At 54.4% G+C, this 19,092-nt stretch overlaps 1 protein-coding gene across 1 annotated transcript; it reads left to right on the forward strand.

Moving 5' to 3' along the window:
- The first annotated feature begins 11,959 nt into the window (after window positions 1-11,959).
- Window positions 11,960-17,328, forward strand: RNF24 (ring finger protein 24). The gene is made up of 5 exons (XM_010219741.2): window positions 11,960-12,107; window positions 16,201-16,243; window positions 16,806-16,847; window positions 17,032-17,111; window positions 17,197-17,328. The coding sequence occupies exons 1-5, from the start codon at window positions 11,965-11,967 to the stop codon at window positions 17,315-17,317; spliced, it is 429 nt and encodes a 142-aa protein (XP_010218043.2). The 5' UTR covers window positions 11,960-11,964; the 3' UTR covers window positions 17,318-17,328.
- The last annotated feature ends 1,764 nt before the right edge of the window (window positions 17,329-19,092 follow it).

Raw genomic sequence — 19,092 nt, forward strand, 5'->3', positions numbered from 1 at the left:
GTCCCTGGGCGATAACTGGTGGGCTAGGAAGGCCCTTGCTTGTCCCCTTGGCTCTTAGGATGTGCTCGAGATCTGGCCTGAGGTTGGAGCCACGTTGTTCAACCGCTCGCAAACTCCTCTTCCCTCCGTGCCGTGTGGATGGGGGAATGACACAGATGGCCAAACACCCGTGTCCTGGTGCATACGGAGCCCTTCACGCCTGCAAACACATCAGTGCCAGCTGCCCGGACTCGCTTGTTCTCAAGCTCTTGGTAATTAATTGATTTCCCGTAAGCTGGAGACACCTCAGCGGGAGGGGGTAGCAGCTCCAAAGCGCCATGACAAGGGCAGTGTCGGAAGGGACAGCATCAGGTAACAAGGGGGAAGCAGAGCAACGGGATGGGGGATGCCTGGAGCTGATTGCGGCAGAAGACCTGATTGGAGAAGTGTCCTTGGGGCAGAGCCTCGTGCTGGGTTCGGTGTGAGAGAAGGGAACAGCGTTGAAGTTGGTGGGAGCAGCGTCGAAGCCGCTCTGTGCAGCAGGTCTGGGCCGCTGCGCGGGAAGCGGGAGGCGCGTGCGGACTAAATTAGCTGTGAGCAGCTGTGTTGACGTAGCCGAAAGACTGAGAGGTCTCAAATTGCAAAAAAAAAAAAAAAAAAAACACACACACAAGGGGAGCCATCTGGGCTAAAACTGGATCAGCCTTTGGAAAAAGAAGTGGGAGAGAAAGCTAAGGGGGAGGGGAGCGAGGAAGCGGCAGGAGGAATGCGTGGGATGGATGGAGGGCTGAGATCCTCTTGCAGAATTGCTTCCGCGGAGGTTTGGAGGGAGGGGAGAGGAAGCCGGAGCGGAGGGTAGGCAGCTCGGGAGGTTTCACCGCTGTCGTTTATAGCTCATTTACCTGGTTTAAAGGCCGCTGTCGGAGCACGAGGAGTTTGTTTTGGATGCATGAACTTCACACTGGGAGCTCGCTGGTTTTGTTACGGAGACGCTTGTGCACTGAGGGTTGCAGGCGAGGGGGAAAATCTGAGCAGAGGGCTCATGTATCGCCCGCTCTTTCTCCTCCAGCTCGAGGGCTGTGAGTTTGAAGGGGAAATAAGAATAACTCTTTCTGCCTTTTATTAACCCAGCGGATTAGCCTCGCAGGAATCACGCTGCTAATGCAGCTTTTCGCTTGCAAAGCGCCTTAGAGGAGCCCGCGCCAGGTTCCCAGAGAGCCTCTTGCGAGAGAGAAACTGAAAGTATGGGGCTGGCCCAGGCCCGCGCTCCTGTTTCACAGCCTTGGAGCTTGCGGCCCTTTCACTATCCCTGCCTGGAAATAGCAGCGCTTCCCAGCTCCCTGGCCGGGAAGAGCAGCCGGAACAAAACGTGGTGGCATCCCGGGAGGTTGGGCAGCGCAGCCGGCCTGCGCCGGGGGTGCTGCGTCCTTGGGAATGCCATTTGTGGAGAACTGGGCTTTAGGGACCGTCTTGGGCTATGGGGGCTTGGGGCTGGGACGTTTGGGCTCTTAAATCCCGTTTGAACAACACCAGAGCTTGCTGGTATACATACATGTATGTAGGAAATCCAGGTGGGAAGATGCGCTTTATCCCACCTGCCTCCGCAGCCTGACCGCTTTGGGGTAAAACACAGGGATTTCAGGGTCTTTGTCCCAGGCCGTCCTCTTCTTGCTCGCAGCCTGCATGGGATTAAACTCAAAAGGGAGCGTAAGGATCAAATTAACCTCCTCTGCACGCAAGGCTTTTCAGCGAGCCCGTAAATAGCTCCGGCGTCGCTTTGAAGACTCTCGTTTTTCCATCGCACTTGGGACCGGTGGGACAAATCCACCGGGTCAGGCCTGGCTCCGTTTCCTCTCCCGGTGACTTTTAACGCGCTTTGGCATATTTGTTCTGTGAGCATCTCAGCCTCCTGGGTGTAAATAAAAATATATATAATTTTATATGTTTTTATATATAATAAATATATATATACATTATATATAATAATATATAAAATAATTATATATTTTATATATGTGTATATATATGAAATAAATATATATTTTATCATCCTCCTGTATCCGCACCAGATAAGTGCGTTAAAGAGGACTCCTGACATGATCAAGATCTGTCCTAAATTGAGCATCAAACTGTTTAGATTTCTTTTTTTTTTTTTAAGGGAATTAGAAGAAGAAAGAAGCAAGTGCTGACAAAAGTTTGCTTTTTGCCTTAGGAGCCCAGATGCACAACTTACAAACCAGCTTTTCTCAAGGAGGTAGCTACAGTTTGCATCAAAAAAAGGCTCCATGCTGCCTGCTTCGTCTCTTAAACCAAAGAATTTAGATTTTAAGGCGAGCTACGGTCTTTTGCAAGGCAGGTTTGCACGTGGCAGGTGCTGGGCTGTTTGCACAGGTAGGTGCTGTGTTTTTACCCCTTAGCAAGGCAGGTCCTTGCTGCAAAGCTCTGATGTTGCTGGTGGAGTAGCATAAAAGGAAGGTTTGGGGAGAAATACCCCGTTTGCTGCTCGGGAGCTCAGCTTGTCTGTGCTTACTGTTGAAGCAATGCCCGTTTTCTGCACGCCATGCAGAACAAGTCTATTTTTCAGATGCAGCATCATTCCCATAAAGTTTTAGACTCCTGAAACTCAAGGCTGCGAATTTATGGCCAGTCCAAATCCGTGCTTCCGTCTTTTTCCCTGGCTATATATTCCCAATTTTCGTTAGGGTAATTTCCAGCCCAATCCGTTCCCAGCTCCAATCCATGCAGTTTTGTCAGAAAAAAGGAGGGGAACGGGAAAGCCATCGCCTCTCATCACAGGCTTAAACCAGCAGCAAAACCTCCCCCAAAACCTGCATAGCCCACGGAATCCCGTCGCACCCCCCTCCAAAAAATCAGGATGCTCCCGTGGCTGCATCCGGGATGGGAATTCACATCAGATATGCGCTCGCCTTTCAGTTGGGCGCAGATGGACAGAGTGACACTGGACATCGGCGCTGCCACATCCTAGACACGCAGCCCTCCGTGGGATTTGGAGGAAAATCCCTCTTTTCTCCCTCTGCCTGCAGTGAGAGCCAGGTGAGGCTTTCTCAGCATGCTGGGCGGCGGGAGCCTCTGCACGGGGCTTTGTTTACATCTGCCTCAAAACTTCTTAAATTTACTGGTGAGAGAGTAATGCTAATCCTTTTCAATGAGATCAACGGATTAGTGACTGAGATGCTTATAAAATTGCAGGGATTAGCCGAGCCCTTTTTTTTGTCTTTCTTTTCACGCAGCGAAACGTCATCACCATACATGAGTTTCAGAAAGGAATCTATTTGCTGTTACTCATAGAGACGGGAGCTTTTGAATTTCAAGAGCTGACATAAACTGGAGATATATGATGTGGCTGCTACCTCTTGGTCAGGTTGTGAGGGAAAGCACGGCTCACGAAGCCGTTGGAAAAGGTTCAGTGCAAAGCCCGCTGCTAGGGAACCCTCTGTGATATTGCCCTGCTTTTAAATCCCTGCGAATTTAAAAAAATAACTCTTTTTCCCTCCCAGCTCGGTTTCTTCGTGGGCTTCCCAGCTCTTGCTTGACTTGGGCGTGGGAGGCTCCAAGGAGCTCCAAGCCAGGAGTTCCTGGCTGCGGCCCAGGGCCCTTTGAGACGAGCTTTGAACATGCATGGAGGCAAGCTCCTAATTTCCACTCTGCTAACGAGGCCATGGGGCTTCCGTGGGGATGTGCCAGGCGCTGCTCTTCACTCGGATGTGATTTCGTGTGATTTCGGCCCCTGTGGAGCAGGGGGAACCCGGCTTCTCCTGCGGAATCTCGATGCCGGGGGCTTGGCCACCTTAACCACATCCCTAGTTATCACAACTAAGTGATAAATGCATCCCAGTGCCTGCGGCATCTTCCTTACATTTCAGCTCCCATCAAGTCTGCTGTATTTCTTAAAGACAGGGAAGGCTGGAAGGGTTTGGAAGAGCGGGATGGCAACGAGGAAGAGCATCAGTTTCCCTCCCTCATCCTGACTGGGCCGTGATTTGGTAAATGGATTTGCTTGGAGCATCCCTAGTTTGTAGTACAGGCTCAGTAATTACCCCCGGCACCTCGTGCTCTCTTGACATTTAAAAAGATGCTCAACGCTCTCTGTAAGCTGGTTGTTGCCCGGAGTTGCTAGTGCCAGCAGTGTATTTTGCCTCCTCAGAGACCATTCAGCATCCAGAGATTTACAAAGATCAGGCAGCATCGATCATGCGCCCCAAGCTCTCGTCCCGGCTTTTAGAAGGCCAAATTTTAGGTAACCTATAAAGCATTTTTTTTTTTACTCCTTATTTCTGTAATCCTGCATCCTCAGAACAGACTTAACTTGTGGGTTTACTTATCAAGGGTTGGGTTTATGAGAAATTCAGGGAAGGAAGCCAAGTGTTTTTTTTTCCTTTATATATTTATCTCCAGCAACAGAGCTGATTCACATCTTCCTGTGAACCTAAGAACTCTCCGATTTGAGAACGAAAGAGAGTAGAAGGGAAATGTTGGCCAACAGCTCCCCAGGCAAGAGAGGAGAATGTGGATTCACTTGTTGAAAAGTGTGTCCTCAGTCTTCTAGATCAAGTCTCCTTTCTCCTCTTTGGTCCAAAGAGCTGAAAGCCTTGGCCTGTATCACTTAGCATCATCTTTATCTGAGACACAGCAGCTCTTGCGCTGCTCCGTTGAGCCTAAAGTGCCGCCCTTGCCCTTTCCCAAACTTTTCCAGGTACATGGCAAAATATTTCTGGCTTTGTAGAGGTGGTGATCCTGGCTGTGGCTTTTGCTCCGTGTCTGAGGGCAGCGTGAGTGCATGTGCGTGTGGGAAGCAACTTGTGTATGGTATCGATTTTATTAATTTAGGTTTTTCTCCATCAGGCACCCAGCTCGGTCATGCAAATACAGCATTTTCCCCAAATCTCAGGGCAGGTTTTGCAAACAGTCTCAAAATTGTTGCAAAACCACCCTGGCCTCCATTAGCTGCCCACAACGAGCAGTAGAGGAGGGGGAAAATAACATCTCCGGAAAACGGGTAGTTTTGGGCAAATGAGAGGAAGGACAGGCCAACTGCTTAGTTCATTTTTATGTCAGTAGGAGGAAAAATATCAGGTGGCCGTGATGTGGTGGAAATTCCCATCCGGCTGGACTTGGGCTTTGGGTTCGGTTGGGTTTTCCTGGTGGCTTTTTAAATATCGTCAGCAAACCCAAATCTTGCAGAAACTGCCCGATTTTCGCAATGCCCCTTCCGAAAGCAAGCGGTGTTTCCGCTCGCTGGCTTTTTGGGGCCCCGCTTCACCCCTTCGTGAATTTATTCTGTATTTATTGCCAGTGCTGCAGGCTGAGCAAGCAAAAGCCTCTGCCCGGGGCATCCTTGTGGGTCCTGTACGGGCTGCCTGGGTTTAAGTGTTCTGCACAGGTCATTGGTGCCTGTGACTTGCTCTGATTTCTGTGCATTGAAGGAACATAGAGAAAAGGATTTCGGGAGGCAACAAAGTGTGTCCAGCTGCCTAGCTTAGGCTGGATCGGAAAACAAAAAATGGCGTTGATTTTTTTTTCCCCACTCTTTTTTTTTGTTTTCCTGGAATTGGCAAAGCTGAGCCCCGCACACGCTGCCGCTCTGCCTTCCCCACAGCGCTTGGTGGAGTCACTCGCCTCCAAACTTGGCGATGGGAGCTGCCCGTGACCTATTTTTCCTGCGTGTTTCTCTGCCAGCGGTAGCAGAAATGTTTGCACATTTAAAGGTACACTTCAGCATTAAGGTCACCGGATCGTTTTCCTGTTAAAACTGACAGGAATCAAAGACACCAGCCAGATACTGCAGCGGCAGTCTAGTCTTTCTGATTGCCCATTTTACTAGAAAGACCTGTTTTTTCAACCTCTTTTTTTTCTCTTATTATTTTTTCTTTTTTATTCCCCCAGTTGCTTTGTGCTTCATCAAGCCTCATGTTTTTATATTGCGCTTTATTTATAGTTTTACATCAGGCGGCCTAAGGGCTCGTGTCGCGCTGCCTGCGCCGGCTAGGGTTAAATTTTTGTGCTCGGTGTCACACAGGCAGGGCACGGAGCCAGGGAATTTGGTCCTGATCCCAGCTGGAAAGCATCCGATTAACTCTCGGGGAGCCGGGCGGCAAAGGTGGGAAATGAGCTCCCTTTGGTTGGACGGGCAGCGCCGCAGCGAAGGTTCCTCCCCAGGTTTCCTTGCGGGTAAAGGGGCTTGTGCTGGGTTTTATTCCCTACGGATGCTCCTTGGACGTGATCCAGCAGTGCAGTATCAGCCCAGGCGCTTTTTGGATCCCTATGTGACTCCCCACCATGAGGTCACCCCTCCGGGTACCTTTGCTCCTGTGGGCCCATCCAGAGAGATCGATAGGACGGTCCGGAGAGGTCAGACCCGGCAGCCGCTCTCTTTGCCAGTGAGTTTTCTCCTTTCGGGTCATTTTTCCCCCTTTTGGCACACAGCGGGCGGCGGGGGGATCGCCGGGGCATCGCCACTGGCTGCAGCGGCGCCGTGAACTGTCCTCGGATTCGTTTCCTTGGCACCGTCCCGGTGCTTGGCACAGAGCAGTCCCCAAAAAGCACGTAGGGAGCCGGACCACTTTCACCACCTCTTTGGCAAAGCCGCTTGACGTGACGGTTCAGGCTGATGGCTCAGCGTCCCCCACCCACAGACTGTTAATTCGTAGTCTGTTATTAGCAGTATTTTTTTCCTGCTGGTTTTTAAGTGCCTGGGAAACCTTTTTCCCGATACGCGTGCGTTAGGCCTCGCGTTCAGGACCGTTTCTCGCAGAATTCGCGGCGCGCCGGAGCGCTCCGACGCGGAGGGAGGCGCTCCGGAGCCAGCGCGTTTGTATTCGGAGCTGTTCCCGGCTTCGCTTTGGGCCGAGTTCATAACCACGTAGCCAAACCCGCAGGAGAGGCCGCGCAGCCTCGCGCAGCCCCTTTGAAACTCGAGCCTCGCTTCGTGCCTGTGCAAGGTAAATACAAATAAATAAGTGTATGTATTTTCCCCCCGGCGCGCCGGTTGCTTTGGCACCCTGGCCCCTGGGGTTTCTGGCGCTGCCCGTAGCGAGCCCGGCGTGTCCTGGGCTTCCCGGCCTCACCGCTGCATCCCAAGGGAAAAGCGCCGCCGTTGCGCTCCAGCTTCGCCCTCGTCCCGCCTCGCTGCCCTGCTCTTTGCCTCTGTTTCCCTGGCGGGAGGCAGGTAATTGCCCCCTGCTTTAATCCCTTTGAGCTCTCCTGATGAAAGCTCCCTGCCAGAGGCTTGGCCTCGTTATTAAGAGCGTTAAGTGTGTGCTATTAGCCTGATAGGGCTTCCTTTGGCTTCGCCATGGAGAGCCCGGCTCGGAGCCGAAGTGCGAGCGAGGCCGTGGGCAGGGACCCCTGCCCTCTCCCAGCCTCACGTTGCGTTATCCTTCGCTCAAAGTGTCATTGAAAAGCCCAGCACAAAGCCCCGCTCCGTCCGCCGGCACGTTGCTCTTTCCGACGTGGGACGAGATGCCGCCATCACCTCCCCGTCACCGCGGGCCTTCTCGCGCGCCGGAGCCGGCCTTGCCTCCTCACATCCCGTTCCCAGCTGTCCTCCTCTCCGAAGGGTTCCTTCCTCGCGGGTGCAATGGGAAACCTCTCCTTGGAAGACGGCTCAGCCTCCATCCCACCTCTCCTGCTCATCCTTCCTCTGCTGGAGGAGAACATCCTCATCCTCTTCCACCAGGGTCTTCGCCTGCTTGTCGCCCAGAGCCGGGACTGCTTTAGTCTCCCTCAGAAGGTTTCCAGCCTTCTCCATGGCTGCCTTTTTATTACTTTTGGCTGCCTTCTCCTCAATCTGAAGCTGATTAAAACACAATTCCTCCCTTCCCCCTTCCAAAAAAAAAAAAAAAAACACCAAACTTGGCTCCTCCAAACCCGTCTCATTTCTGTGAAGTTTTTTAACAGTTTCCTGGCTCTCCCACAGGCTGCGTTCAAGCTAACCAATTTTTCCCCCCTCCTCCTCTTTTTTTTTTTTTCTTTTTTTTTTTTTTATTTTGCTGTGACATTTCTCAGCTGTTGCAGAAGAAGGGAGGGAGGAGCAGCCTGGTCAGGGTAGCCCTGGCGTGGAGGAGGTCGTTTCATGTGGTTGTGGTTGGATGGATCTGGTGCCGTGAAGACTCCTGGAGAGGCACCTTAGCACCCTGAAGGATCGGAGCCGCGAGACCCGAACGCCGCGGTATGGCCAGCAGGTAGGTCATGGCCCCCTCGGCAGACAAGGAAAATATGGAGTGGATGGTGCCATTGGAAGAAGAAAATGGGAAGCTGTGGTTGGAAGGGAGCTCAGCTTCTAGGGACTGTTTTTTTTTTTTCTTTCATTTATCCTGGTGTTTTGGCCAGCTGTGCTGGTGTGTTGGGTTTATCACTGCGGTTGTGGTTGCCCGGGCTGGTAGAACAGCTGGATATATACTTGGATGCAGTGAAGGGCTTCTGGCTAGACTACATTATTGCCTTAAATCCCATGTGGTGCTTCTTCTTCCCTCCCCGAGGTCTAGAACATCTCTGTGAAGGGAACAGGAACCCCAACCTCTGCTTAGTTGGAGAAAAGCTTCAAAAGGAGAGAGCCCAACGCGGTCCAGGGCTGCTTGGACAGGTCTGTGGTGGTTTCTCCAAGAGAGCCTCGTTGCGTTGGGTATTTCGCTGTAACCTCAAGGCGCAGACGTTTTGCATTGGTGTTGAAGAGTTGACGTGAAGTTTTGCCCTGGTGAACGCGACCTGGCAGTCCCGTTGTGCGCGCGCCCGGGCCCGTCGCACCGCGTCTCCGCGCTCTGGGGCTCTGTGGGAAGTCACGGAAGGGTTGGCCAAGAGGGAGCTGAGGGGGGCTCAGTGCATCGCGTCTTGGCGTCTGTCTCTGCGGTGCCTCAGGACGGGTCCCTGGAATCACTGTGGTTGGAAATGACCCTCAAGATCACCGAGTCCAACCGTGTTGCATCTATCCCCGGACTCGGCTTCCTCAGCGCTACGGAGCAGCTGGGGGTCCTCAGGCACTCGTGTTTCTCCAAGGCTTAATCAACCTTTCTGCTTTCTGTCATGCCGGCTGTTGCTTTAAGGCTGAATTCCTGCAGATAGTTTATGGTCTTCCAAGCTATACAAATGCGCTTTGCCTTGTGCAATCGCTGACCACAGCGGGTTTCAAAGCAGCAGCCGGGAGTGAAGAATTGCTCCTGATGCGCTTGGGTCCTCCTTTGGTGGTGGTGCTGGTAGTGTCTTTTTTTGTTTAGCCCTCTCCCCTGCTTCACAAAAGTGACCTGAAATGTCTCTGGGGGGCAGCACCCACCAGTTTGAGGATGGGAAGGGATGCAGAGTCAGTCCTGCCGCATCCAGAGAGGCCCTGGAGCATCTTAAATCCCTTTGCCCCAGCAAAACCCCTGGCACACGGTTCCGGAGCGGAGATGCAACAGCAAGCATCCCTGCTCTGCTAAGCATTAACTGGGCCACGAGTGGGAGCAAGGGTTTGAGGGTCAGTTTGTTGGTTTTTCTTCTCTTTTTTTTTTTAAATCAAAACACCTCGTTTGAGTTCAGGCTCTTGTGTTGTAACTCCTGGGCCCCACCAGTGCTCGCAAGGGTGCGCGCGGCCTTCCAGCCTCGGCGCCGCTGGAGTATTTCCACTTGGCTCCGAGACTTTCTTAACATGTGTTGTGGTCTCCGGAGGCTTTAATGAGGTTCAGGCTTTACCAGAAATTGCCTCAGAACTTGCAGCGGGCGGAGGAAACCAAAAGCAGCAGCGGCGCTGCCTGCAGCCAGGGCAGATTGCAGGAGAGATGGGAGCACACAGCACACGGCCAAGCTGAAAGGTGAGTGTTTCCTCACGGATAAAGCAGCCGTGCAGCTCTTGGAGGGACTGTTGCTGAGGTCCAGGCAAAAACATCCCTATGGGCAAGCTCCAGAAAGGCAACGTGGGGGGCGAGGATCGCTTTGTTGCAAGCACGTTCTTGTAAGCGCGTGTGGCTTTTTTCCCGCTCCGCTTTTCCGCGGGGTTTACGCGTGTTTGTGCCGCCGGACGCCCTCCCTCCTGCCACGGTGTTGGGTGCGACGGGGGCGGCCGCTGCCCCCGAGCAGGCGGCAGGGCCTCGTCCCGGTGCCGGAGCGCGCGGGCGCCGCCGCCTGTGGCGCTTCCCGCTCCTCTGCGCCTGTTCCCAGCGCTGCCCGGGGAAAAACGCCGCTTAATTTGGGAACTGCTCGGGATTGCCCGGGATTGCAGCACTGCCTGCCGTGCAGATGGAGCCGCGGGAGCCAAAACTGGTGGAATAGCTGCGGGCCGGGGGGAGTCTCCAGCCTCTTGGGACACGCTGATTTCTCCTCTTTTACAGAAAGCAGTGACTTTTCCGTTCAGAACAGGGGGTTATCATTGCTCCTTTTTTTCCAAAATACTTGTATGCAAGTCCCATGTTTGCACCCCATCTTCTCTCTCTGCACGGAAATTTGGAGCTGTGCAGTCAAGATCCCTAGGGAAGCTTCCTGCTTCTTTGGGTAACTTCCCTTGCGAAACCGGGGTTAAAGCTTCAGGTATTTTCTCTACTTGTGGTGCAATTTCACTGCAAGCTGCATTCAGCCCTTTCTGTGGGCAGTAATTCTAATGAAAGGAAAACGAGATATATTTTTAACCTCCTTTTTTAAGCTGGGGGCGGGTTAACCTTATGCCTGGCCGGAGATGTTTGCAAGCATTCAAGGATGAATGCATCAGTATCCGAGACATACAGAAATAGAAAGCTGTAATGTGCAGCAATAACAAATATGCACTTCTCATTTCAGGATTTCGAGCGTTAAGAGCAGACTTATTTAGGAGGTTTTGATAGCATGGATCTGTTTTGTTATTTTTACCTGACTACTAGGTGTAACAAACCCGCTCGAAAGACTTTCTTGCAGCAATTGTAAAATATCGGCGTCCCGTGTGATGAATCATAAAAGTAAAATCATGGGAGAGATCATATGTTAAAGTCATTATCCCGAGCAGCTGCTCATATGATTTAATTTGGGCTCTCTTCAGTGGGGGAGGCCGGTTTTTTGGTCGCTCTTTTGAAACCTGGTGTTTCGACAGCCAAAGTTGCCGCTTCTTCCTCTTCCTCGCTGCGTCCTGCCCGCTCGGAGCTAATTTGGGGTTTTCTGTGGCCTGTTAGAGGTTGCCAGGGGGTGGGTTGCAAACCATGTGGCTTTGCAAAGAGAAATAAGGCTGGAGCCTGCAAAAACACCCTTAAATCCAGCCCAGATCTCAAGGGGAAACTTAAACAAGGCTCTCTTGTGGCACCTGTCCTGTTTTGGTGGCTCTGGCCAAGGCCTCGCGCTCTGCTCGGGTTTAGCACCGCTGTGGAAAAGCTCGGAGCGAGGGGAACTGCCCTCGTCGAGCAGGGAGGCTCTTTCTGCCTGTGCCGAGATGTTCCGTAAGCTCATTTGGACTCTTGTTTTTGGAGAGAAGTCAATTATCTGCGTGCTTGAAGTTTGCAGAGGGGAATTTCAACTGAATGAGGAATCAGTCTCGGAAGCTGCAGGAGGAGAAGGGAAGAAAAAGAAATAAACCTTCCTTATTGCAAGGCCACCTGGCTGCTTTGAACATTTTGGTCTAATTAATGAGGGTTTCAGATACAGAGGAGCTTTGGCCGGAGCGTGGGCTCCTTGGACACAAATCCATGCCTGGTGCAACGTTAAACGCACGTAGGGAAGAGGGGAAGGAGCTGGATGGGACGGGAGGAGAAAGCTCCCAGCTCCAGCTTGTCCTGCCCTGCCTTGTTTCCAGGATTGCCTCACCAGGAGCCGGGTTCCTGTAAAGGAGCCGCCTCCCTGGAGCCTGTTACTGCGCGATGTCTTCCCCCGGAGAGGAGCGAGAGGCCTCGGTGCCCCCGGGCACGTCGGTGCCCCCCGCTGCCCTTCCTGGCTGCGTTTCAAGGGGTTGTTTCTCTCCTCCGAGATGAACTCGTGCTGGTCGCCCCTCTGAAGGAGCCTCACGCCCCTGTGTTTTCTCCCTTTCTTTGCAGCCTACCCATGAGCTCAGATTTCCAGCATTACAGCTTCAGGATGCCGAACATCGGGTTCCAGAACCTGCCTCTCAACATATACATCGTGGTTTTTGGCACGGCCATCTTCGTCTTCATCCTCAGTTTACTCTTCTGTTGCTACTTGATCAGGTGAGCGAGCTGCCCTGGCTGCTTCCAGAAGGTTTCCCAGCTCCGAGTGGGACCACAAGGTCCTCAGCACCCCCTGCTCCCCCTCAGCATCCCCTGCTCCCCTTCACCCGGTATTGGGTTGCTCTGGCTGCTGCCTGGAGAAGGAGACCCGTCCTGTGCTTCTCTATGAGTGCAAAAGGAGCCTTGGCTGTAGCATTTATGTTATTCTCCTTAAATTATGTTATTCTCCTTAAAACCAGGGCATATATTTATGTGTATACACGAAAACATGGCTGCTTAAGTGGTCTCCTTAAAAAAGCCTTGAAATAGATTTTTGGTTTCTCGCCGTGGCTCCCGCTTTCTGCCTAACATTTCAGCCCATTTCCCTCATTAATGAGTAACCTGCGTGTTGTGTGCTTAAGAAATGTTTAATACCTGCTCCATTTGTTATTGTACACAAATTGCTCGTTCAACAGCGCAGTTTGGAGATTAATGATGCAGAGGTGATTTGTTCGTCTGGAGGGTGGGGGATTAAAGGTTATCCCAGGTCGGTGCTGGCGGCGGGGGGAGATGCTGTAGTTATTTTACGGGCCAGAAGGGAGTTTGACTGTTAATGGCGAGCTGAAACTCTTCCTCCCTGGGGGAGAAATGAGGGGCAGGTTGGGGGAAAAGGAGGGCTGGATGGAGAGGAGGCTGTGCCGAGTTTTCGGCAGTTTCTGGTGCTGGCTCTGCTCTTCCTCCGGCTGGGAAGCTGCTCCCTCCATCCTCGTGCTGCTCCCCTGCCACCCCAGGTCCTGCCACGTCCCCTTCCTCCCTTTTGCTTTTTGGGTGGCCCTGGCTCCGTGCTAGCCCTGTATCCATAGGTTCCCCAGCCCTCATCCCCCGCGTGGTCTCTCCTTGTTCCCGTCCTCTTTGCTGTAGACCAGGGAGAGCAGATTCTGCCTCTGCCTTCAAGGACGTGGGAGCTGGCTTGGATTTTCAGCTCTGACCACAGCAAAGCCCTGGAAAACTTGCAGGTGAGCCCAAACCCAGGTGAAATTTAGAAGTTGGAAATACGTCGTGCAAGAGAGGGTGAGAACCATAGGAAGGAGCCCGCAAGGGAAGTGGCAGGTTGTCCATCTCCCGATGCCTTCAAATCAAGGCAGTGCCTGTCTGGAGACGGGCTGGCTCCCATTCCCAGGAGTACGATAGAGGGGAGCTTGGATTAAACCATCCCGCGATCCGTTTATAGCGCTGAACTCTAGTGAGACTATGAATTTCTCTTCAACCCACCACAAACTCCTTGGTTCGGTGAAAAATGGTGCCAAGCAGGAATTGTCCTCCTGTGAAGCAGCCCCTGTTTTGGAGGGCCTCTCTGTGCCGCGATTTCTACTGTGAGGATTTGCCCTTGGAGCATCCATCCCCTTGGATATTTGCGGCCAAACCTCAGCTTGAGTGGGATATAAGAACTCCAGACCTTGTGTGTGGTGGTCCGGGACGAGGACCACGTGCTGCAGGTGCGGAGGAGCCTCCCCGATGTCGCGTCGTTGCAGCTCTGCTTCGCTCAGGAGCACGGCCGGTGCCCGGACGAGCTCTGCAGCAAGAAACTCCCCTGCCCCACGACAGGAGGGCTTCACACACCTGGGGCAAAGCAAGATGAGTTCGGTCCCTCCCTGCCAAACCCGCTGCAGCATCAGCCCATCCTTCCCTGGCCCCTTCTGCAAATGAGGGGCATGGCTCCCATACGGATCTGCATCTGGAGGGAGTCTGAAAGAGAAGTGTTAACTTACTCCTTAGGCAGCAGCAGCCTGGGTTAGGTGGCGTCCGGCCCCTCGTCCCGCTCTCCTGCTGCTCCTCGTGACCAGCACGGCTGCAAATTCTTGGCAGATCCCGAGCGGAGCTTGTGACACAGCCCTGCGGGCCCCGTTCCTCGTCGCCTGCTCCTTATCGGAGCATCCTCCTCCTCCAACGTCTGTAATGTGGGAGACGGGACAGCTGGGGAGGGATTTGCCTCATGGGAGAGCCAGTACCCGACGGATTTACCCCTCATCCGAGAGCCAACAGTAGGAAACCAAGGATTTGCCTTGGGAAAATGTCAGTGGGTTGTGTTTGGCATCCGTGTCACCACGCGGGAGCAGGATCTTGGCTCCCAAGACTCCGAGGGAGGAAGAGGAATTGAGCTCCTAAGTAAGTGAGGCAGGTTCTGTATGGAGATGGATTTTAGCCAAAAAAAGAAAAAAAAAAAGAAATAGCAAGGGAAGATAATCTCAGTGCACAGCCCAGTCAAACCCAAAGCTCGTCTCATTTTCAGCACCACTTTGCTGCCAAACACTACTTCCATCCGTGGAGTGATGCTGTTGGGCCTGCACCGGGAGGGATGGAGCAGGGAGCGGGGGCCGGAGCTCGGAGGTGAAGCTGCAAAATGCCATTTCCCCCCATTTGTCCCCTTCACTTTTGGGCGCAGAAGTTTCCGTAGCAGCAGTTGAAATTCAAAGGCACCCGGGGGAAACGCGATGCTCCCTCTTCCCAGGGAGTTGCACAGAGCCTGGTGGAGAAGATGGAGAAGGCGGAGAGGGGGAGCACGTACGCGCACGGCCTCGCGCTGCCTTTCCAGCCGCTGGGTGGTCTCGTATGTGCAGGAGCGTCTGCCAGAAATCCCTCCTGCTGCTTGACACGGCGCAGGCGACCCCCTCGCTCCGCCGGGAACAGCGCTGGCCATTCGGGACCGCATCCCGGCGGCTGGGCCGGGTCTCCTCCGCGCCGAGGCCCCGTCCCGGCTCTGCGCCCGGGCAGCAGCGTGGGAGGGAAAGGAGGCCGCGGGAGGCTCCCCCGGCCCCGCGTGGGCTCCGAACGGCCGGAGCGGCTCCGCTCTCCCCAAGCACCGGGAGCCTCCGTGCTCCGTCCCCGTGGATGCGCTGCCTCTCCGTCCTTGCAAGCAAAGCCAGGATGGACGCTGGGTTTTTGGGGATTCTGGGCAAAAGACAAGCTCGGCAGAGGCTTTTTTTTCCCCAGGCTTTTGGAGTTTTTCCCCCTCGTATGTGGTCTCCGGCAGAGCACGTCGCTTTTCCCCATCTGGCTTTCATAACTGCTTTCCCAACCGTGGGGAATCTCTGCGGATTGGGCTGGTTTCATGCTGGTTTTCTCTATTGTTCGGGCATCTTCTGCTCGCCGTCGTCTGCAGGGAGCTGCTGCTCCGCGTACATCAAAGCTCTCGCTGCTGCAGCAAGGCTCCTTTTGACCCGTTACCCCTTTTTGGGCTGTGTCTGGTGCTTTGCCTTTGCTGCCAGCCTCCTTTGCTGGGTTGCTGCCAAGTGCGTTTGATATCAGCAGGATTATTTTATTTGTTGGGGTCCTACAGGGAAGGATGGGAGAGGTTGTGTTCGCTCCATGCCCGGGGGAGCCAGAGATAGAAGGAGATGGGACTGACTCCTCGTGCCTCCCGTCACCGTTCAGGCTTCCCAAACAGAGTCACCCTCTTGGTTTCCAGCTCCTCATTGACTCCAGAGTGGCTGCTGTTGGAAAAAGACAAAGGAAAAAAAAGGCGGAATGCGGTGCTGGGAAAGCTCCGGGGGAGGCAGAGAGCAGCTTCTGCTCCACACATTCCCAAGGGGGACTTGCCTTTCCCTGCCCTTTTCGGCACCTCGCTATCTCCCTGGTTTTAACCGCCTCCCCGCTCGGCCACGGGAAGCCAAAGCAGGACAGTGTCGCAGTGCTGCTTTCCCGGGGCATCCCGACCGTTTCCTGCGGAGAAACAGTTGCCCTTGGCTTCCTTGGAATGACTCGTCCTTGGAAGCCCCTGCATGGGACTGGGGCCGTCTCGTGGCTGCTCTGTTGATGCTGGAGCCGAAGCCAAGGCAGGGTTGGAGCACAGGGAAAGGCCGGAGCTGGGGGTGTCTGTAGGAGACCTTATGCGGGGAGATTTCCACCCTGGTCACCGCTAGAGCTGGAGCAGAGCTCTTAACCGCAGCCTCTCGCGTTCCATGCGGCCGTCCTGATTTTTGAAATGAAAAAGGAAAAAATCCAAAAAAGAAAAAGAGCATCACGATTAAATCTGGACGGGCGGGAAATGCAATGGGCTGGCTGGGGCGCTGTGCTGATCCTCCTGTCTTCACGCTTTTCTCTCTCTTGATTCCAGGCTCAGACATCAAGCCCACAAGGAGCTTTACGCCTACAAGCAGGTGAGGGCTAAACCCCAGGTTGCCTTTTTCTCCCCTTTTGCTGTGAGCCAAATGCACGTAAAGGGGTGGTTGAAACAGTCACGTTTTTCCCTTCATTGGCTGCGCATGGAGCTGCCCCTCAGCTCCTTCCCAAACCTCCGTCATTTCCCACTTGGGAGCAGTAATAACGTCCCCGAGACGGCGCCGTCCTGCAGAGTCCCAGCCCCTTCCCTGGGCCCTTCCTGGCTGCTTTGGGGTACAGGAAGCCCCATCGACGGGAGCGTATCCGGGATAACTGGGAAAGGGGGAACAGGAGACCGTGGGGACACCCACACTGGCGTCTTTATTTCTTTCAGCTGGTGCTAATAATGCACAGCCCCGGCGAATTTTTAATGTAGTTTGGGGAGTTCAAAATCATCTTTAAACCGCAGATTTGGTTAGAGCTTCTCCCTGCAAAGACATGCAGCTCCTTATATGTGTATGAACCTCCGCTCGTAACGTGGTGCTGGCGGAGCAGGCGCTTCCCTTGGCCGGGCAGTGCCCGCGGCTCCGGCCCCGTCCTGACGCCGTCCCTGCCTTGCAGGTTATCCTGAAGGAGAAGGTGAAGGAGCTGAACCTGCATGAGGTGAGTGCGGCCGGCGGCGACCCCGGCCTTCCCCAGTGCCTGGAGACCTCAAGCTCATTCCAGCCCTGCAAGGCTGAATCCGAGCAATTAAAGCCCCAATGAAGCTCGGATGGGGCTTTATTTATATATTTGTATATTATGGGGCTATTTTCTTAATAGCTCTTGCTTTCCCCTTTGCCTCCAGATCTGCGCCGTCTGCTTGGAGGAGTTCAAGCCCAAAGACGAGCTGGGCATCTGCCCGTGCAAACATGCCTTCCACCGCAAGTGAGTGCCGCGCCGCCGCACCGCGGGCGCCGCCGCCTTCGTTTCCCCCCTCCTCACTCTGTGCTTTCTCCGTTCCCCCCGCCAGGTGCCTCATCAAGTGGCTGGAGGTGCGCAAGGTCTGCCCGCTGTGCAACATGCCCGTGCTGCAGCTGGCGCAGCTGCACGGCAAGCAGGACGCGCTGCCCGGCGCCCCCCACGCCGTATAGCCGCCCGCCGCGGCGCCGCCGCCGCGGAGCACTTTAGCACGGGGTGGGCCTGGCCCCCTCCGTCCCCCCGCCGGGACCGGGGCAGGTTGGCGGAGGCTTCCGGCTCCGCACGGACGTTTCCCGCCCCGCGGAGCGGCGCGAGGGGGAAGAGCCGCGCGCGGAGCAGCACGCGTGGGGCCGGAGAATCCCTGGAAACGGCGCTGCGGAGCCTCCGCGGGCTCCATTCGGCGCCGGGCTCGACGCGCTGGTGGTTTCGTGGGGCCTCGTGCGTTAATCCTCCAGCCCGCGCCGGGCTGGCTCTGCCGCTACCTCAGCAAGGGCCTCTCTGCCTCCCCGCGGCCTCCTCCTCCTCGCAGCCGCCGCGGGGCTTTGGGGAGGCCGATGAGCGCAAAAAAACGGAAAAGAAACAACTTTCCTCCGTGCACGGGGGCTCGCCGCCGCCCCGGGGCTTTTGCATTGCCAAAAAATAATAATATTCCTAATAATAAACCCGCGCCGAGCTCGGCGAAGAAGGCGGAGGCCGCGCGCCCCCCCACGTAGCATCTCCTCCCTCAGTCCCGCGGTGCTTCGGAAAGGGGGTCATTCAGTATTAGAGCGGCCAGGCTGATCCCGGCGGCGCAGGGGACTGTGATTCCTCCTCCTTGGGGAGTCCCGCAGGCTCCGCGGGGTTTCCCCCCTCTTCCCTCCTCTTTTCCTGTAAATACCGTGCGACTCCTGAGACTGTTTATGGAGCTTGGAGCCTCATAGACGTGTTTGTACACTACAAATTCTGCAGCAGAATATTTTTTAAGGAAACGTTCGCTGTTTTTTTTCTTTTTTTCTTTTTGTAAGCTATATTTTTGTATATTTAATTGCTATTTTAAAAATTCTAATGCGTCTTTTTGCTAATCACACTCTTCTTAAGGAAAACGGGCGACGACAACAAGGGAAAAAAAAAAAAACCACCACAGCAAAACCCACAGCGTTTGCATGTGATTCAACGTGAGATGTAAATAAAAAGACGAAGCCGGTTTGGAAGCGGCCGCACGTCCTTCCGTCGTGGGCGCCCGGCCCCGCGCTGACGCATCCTGGAAATCCCCGGCTGCAGCGGGGGAATTTGGGGAGTTTTTAGGAGCCTGAGGCAGGAGGAGGGTTGGGGCCAGGTCTTCCTCCAGCGCCATCCTCCTCCTCCTCCTCGGGGCCTTGGGAGGCGGTTTCTTCTCCCCAGGAGCATCCCCAGCCCCAAATCCGCCTTGTGCAGAGGGGAAGGGGAGGGCCCAGGGCTCCCTGCAGCCCTGGTGGCCCCTGTCCCATGTCCCCCGTCCTGTCCTGTTGCCCTCTAGTGCTGCTGCACCCCAAAGTCAGCTGCAAGCCCCGAGCTCCTTCCCGCAGCAGCCAGGGATGCAGGTCCATGCTCAGCCCTTGAGCAAGGAAGCAGAGGAGAGGTGCCAGGATGTAAAAATAACTGCAATAGTTTATTCCAAGGAAAAAAAAAAGTTTTACAAAATAACGCGTACAATACATAAGGGAAGTGTTGGACGTAGCAGCCTGCAGGAGCTGGTAAAATAAATGCAGAGAGGAAAAGGTAACGGGAAGTTCTTCCCTCCAGGGCCCTGCAGCTCCCAGAGGCGGCTGCGGCTGAGGAGTTTGCTCCTCTTCTCTACGGGACAGGGATCTCCTCTCTCACTGCAGGGTGAGGGGAGAGCCAAGCTGAGCGCACAGAGGCCTGAAGCTGCGGTTTAGAAGTGCTGCTGTTGTTGGTGTAACTATTTGTGATCCCTTTCCTGGGATTTCCC

Source organism: Tinamus guttatus, unplaced genomic scaffold (genome assembly GCF_059628265.1).
Source record: "Tinamus guttatus ecotype Peru unplaced genomic scaffold, ASM5962826v1 Tinamus_guttatus_pri_ptg000218l, whole genome shotgun sequence".
NCBI classification, from domain to species: domain Eukaryota; kingdom Metazoa; phylum Chordata; class Aves; order Tinamiformes; family Tinamidae; genus Tinamus; species Tinamus guttatus.

Excerpts from the sequence above, each read along its gene's own strand:
- RNF24 (XM_010219741.2), top strand. The coding sequence starts at position 11,965 with ATGAGCTCAGATTTCCAGCATTACAGCTTCAGGATGCCGAACATCGGG. Across the intron at positions 16,244-16,805 it reads AGCTTTACGCCTACAAGCAG|GTTATCCTGAAGGAGAAGGT; the intron begins GTGAGGGCTAAA and ends CCTGCCTTGCAG. Across the intron at positions 17,112-17,196 it reads AAACATGCCTTCCACCGCAA|GTGCCTCATCAAGTGGCTGG; the intron begins GTGAGTGCCGCG and ends TCCCCCCGCCAG.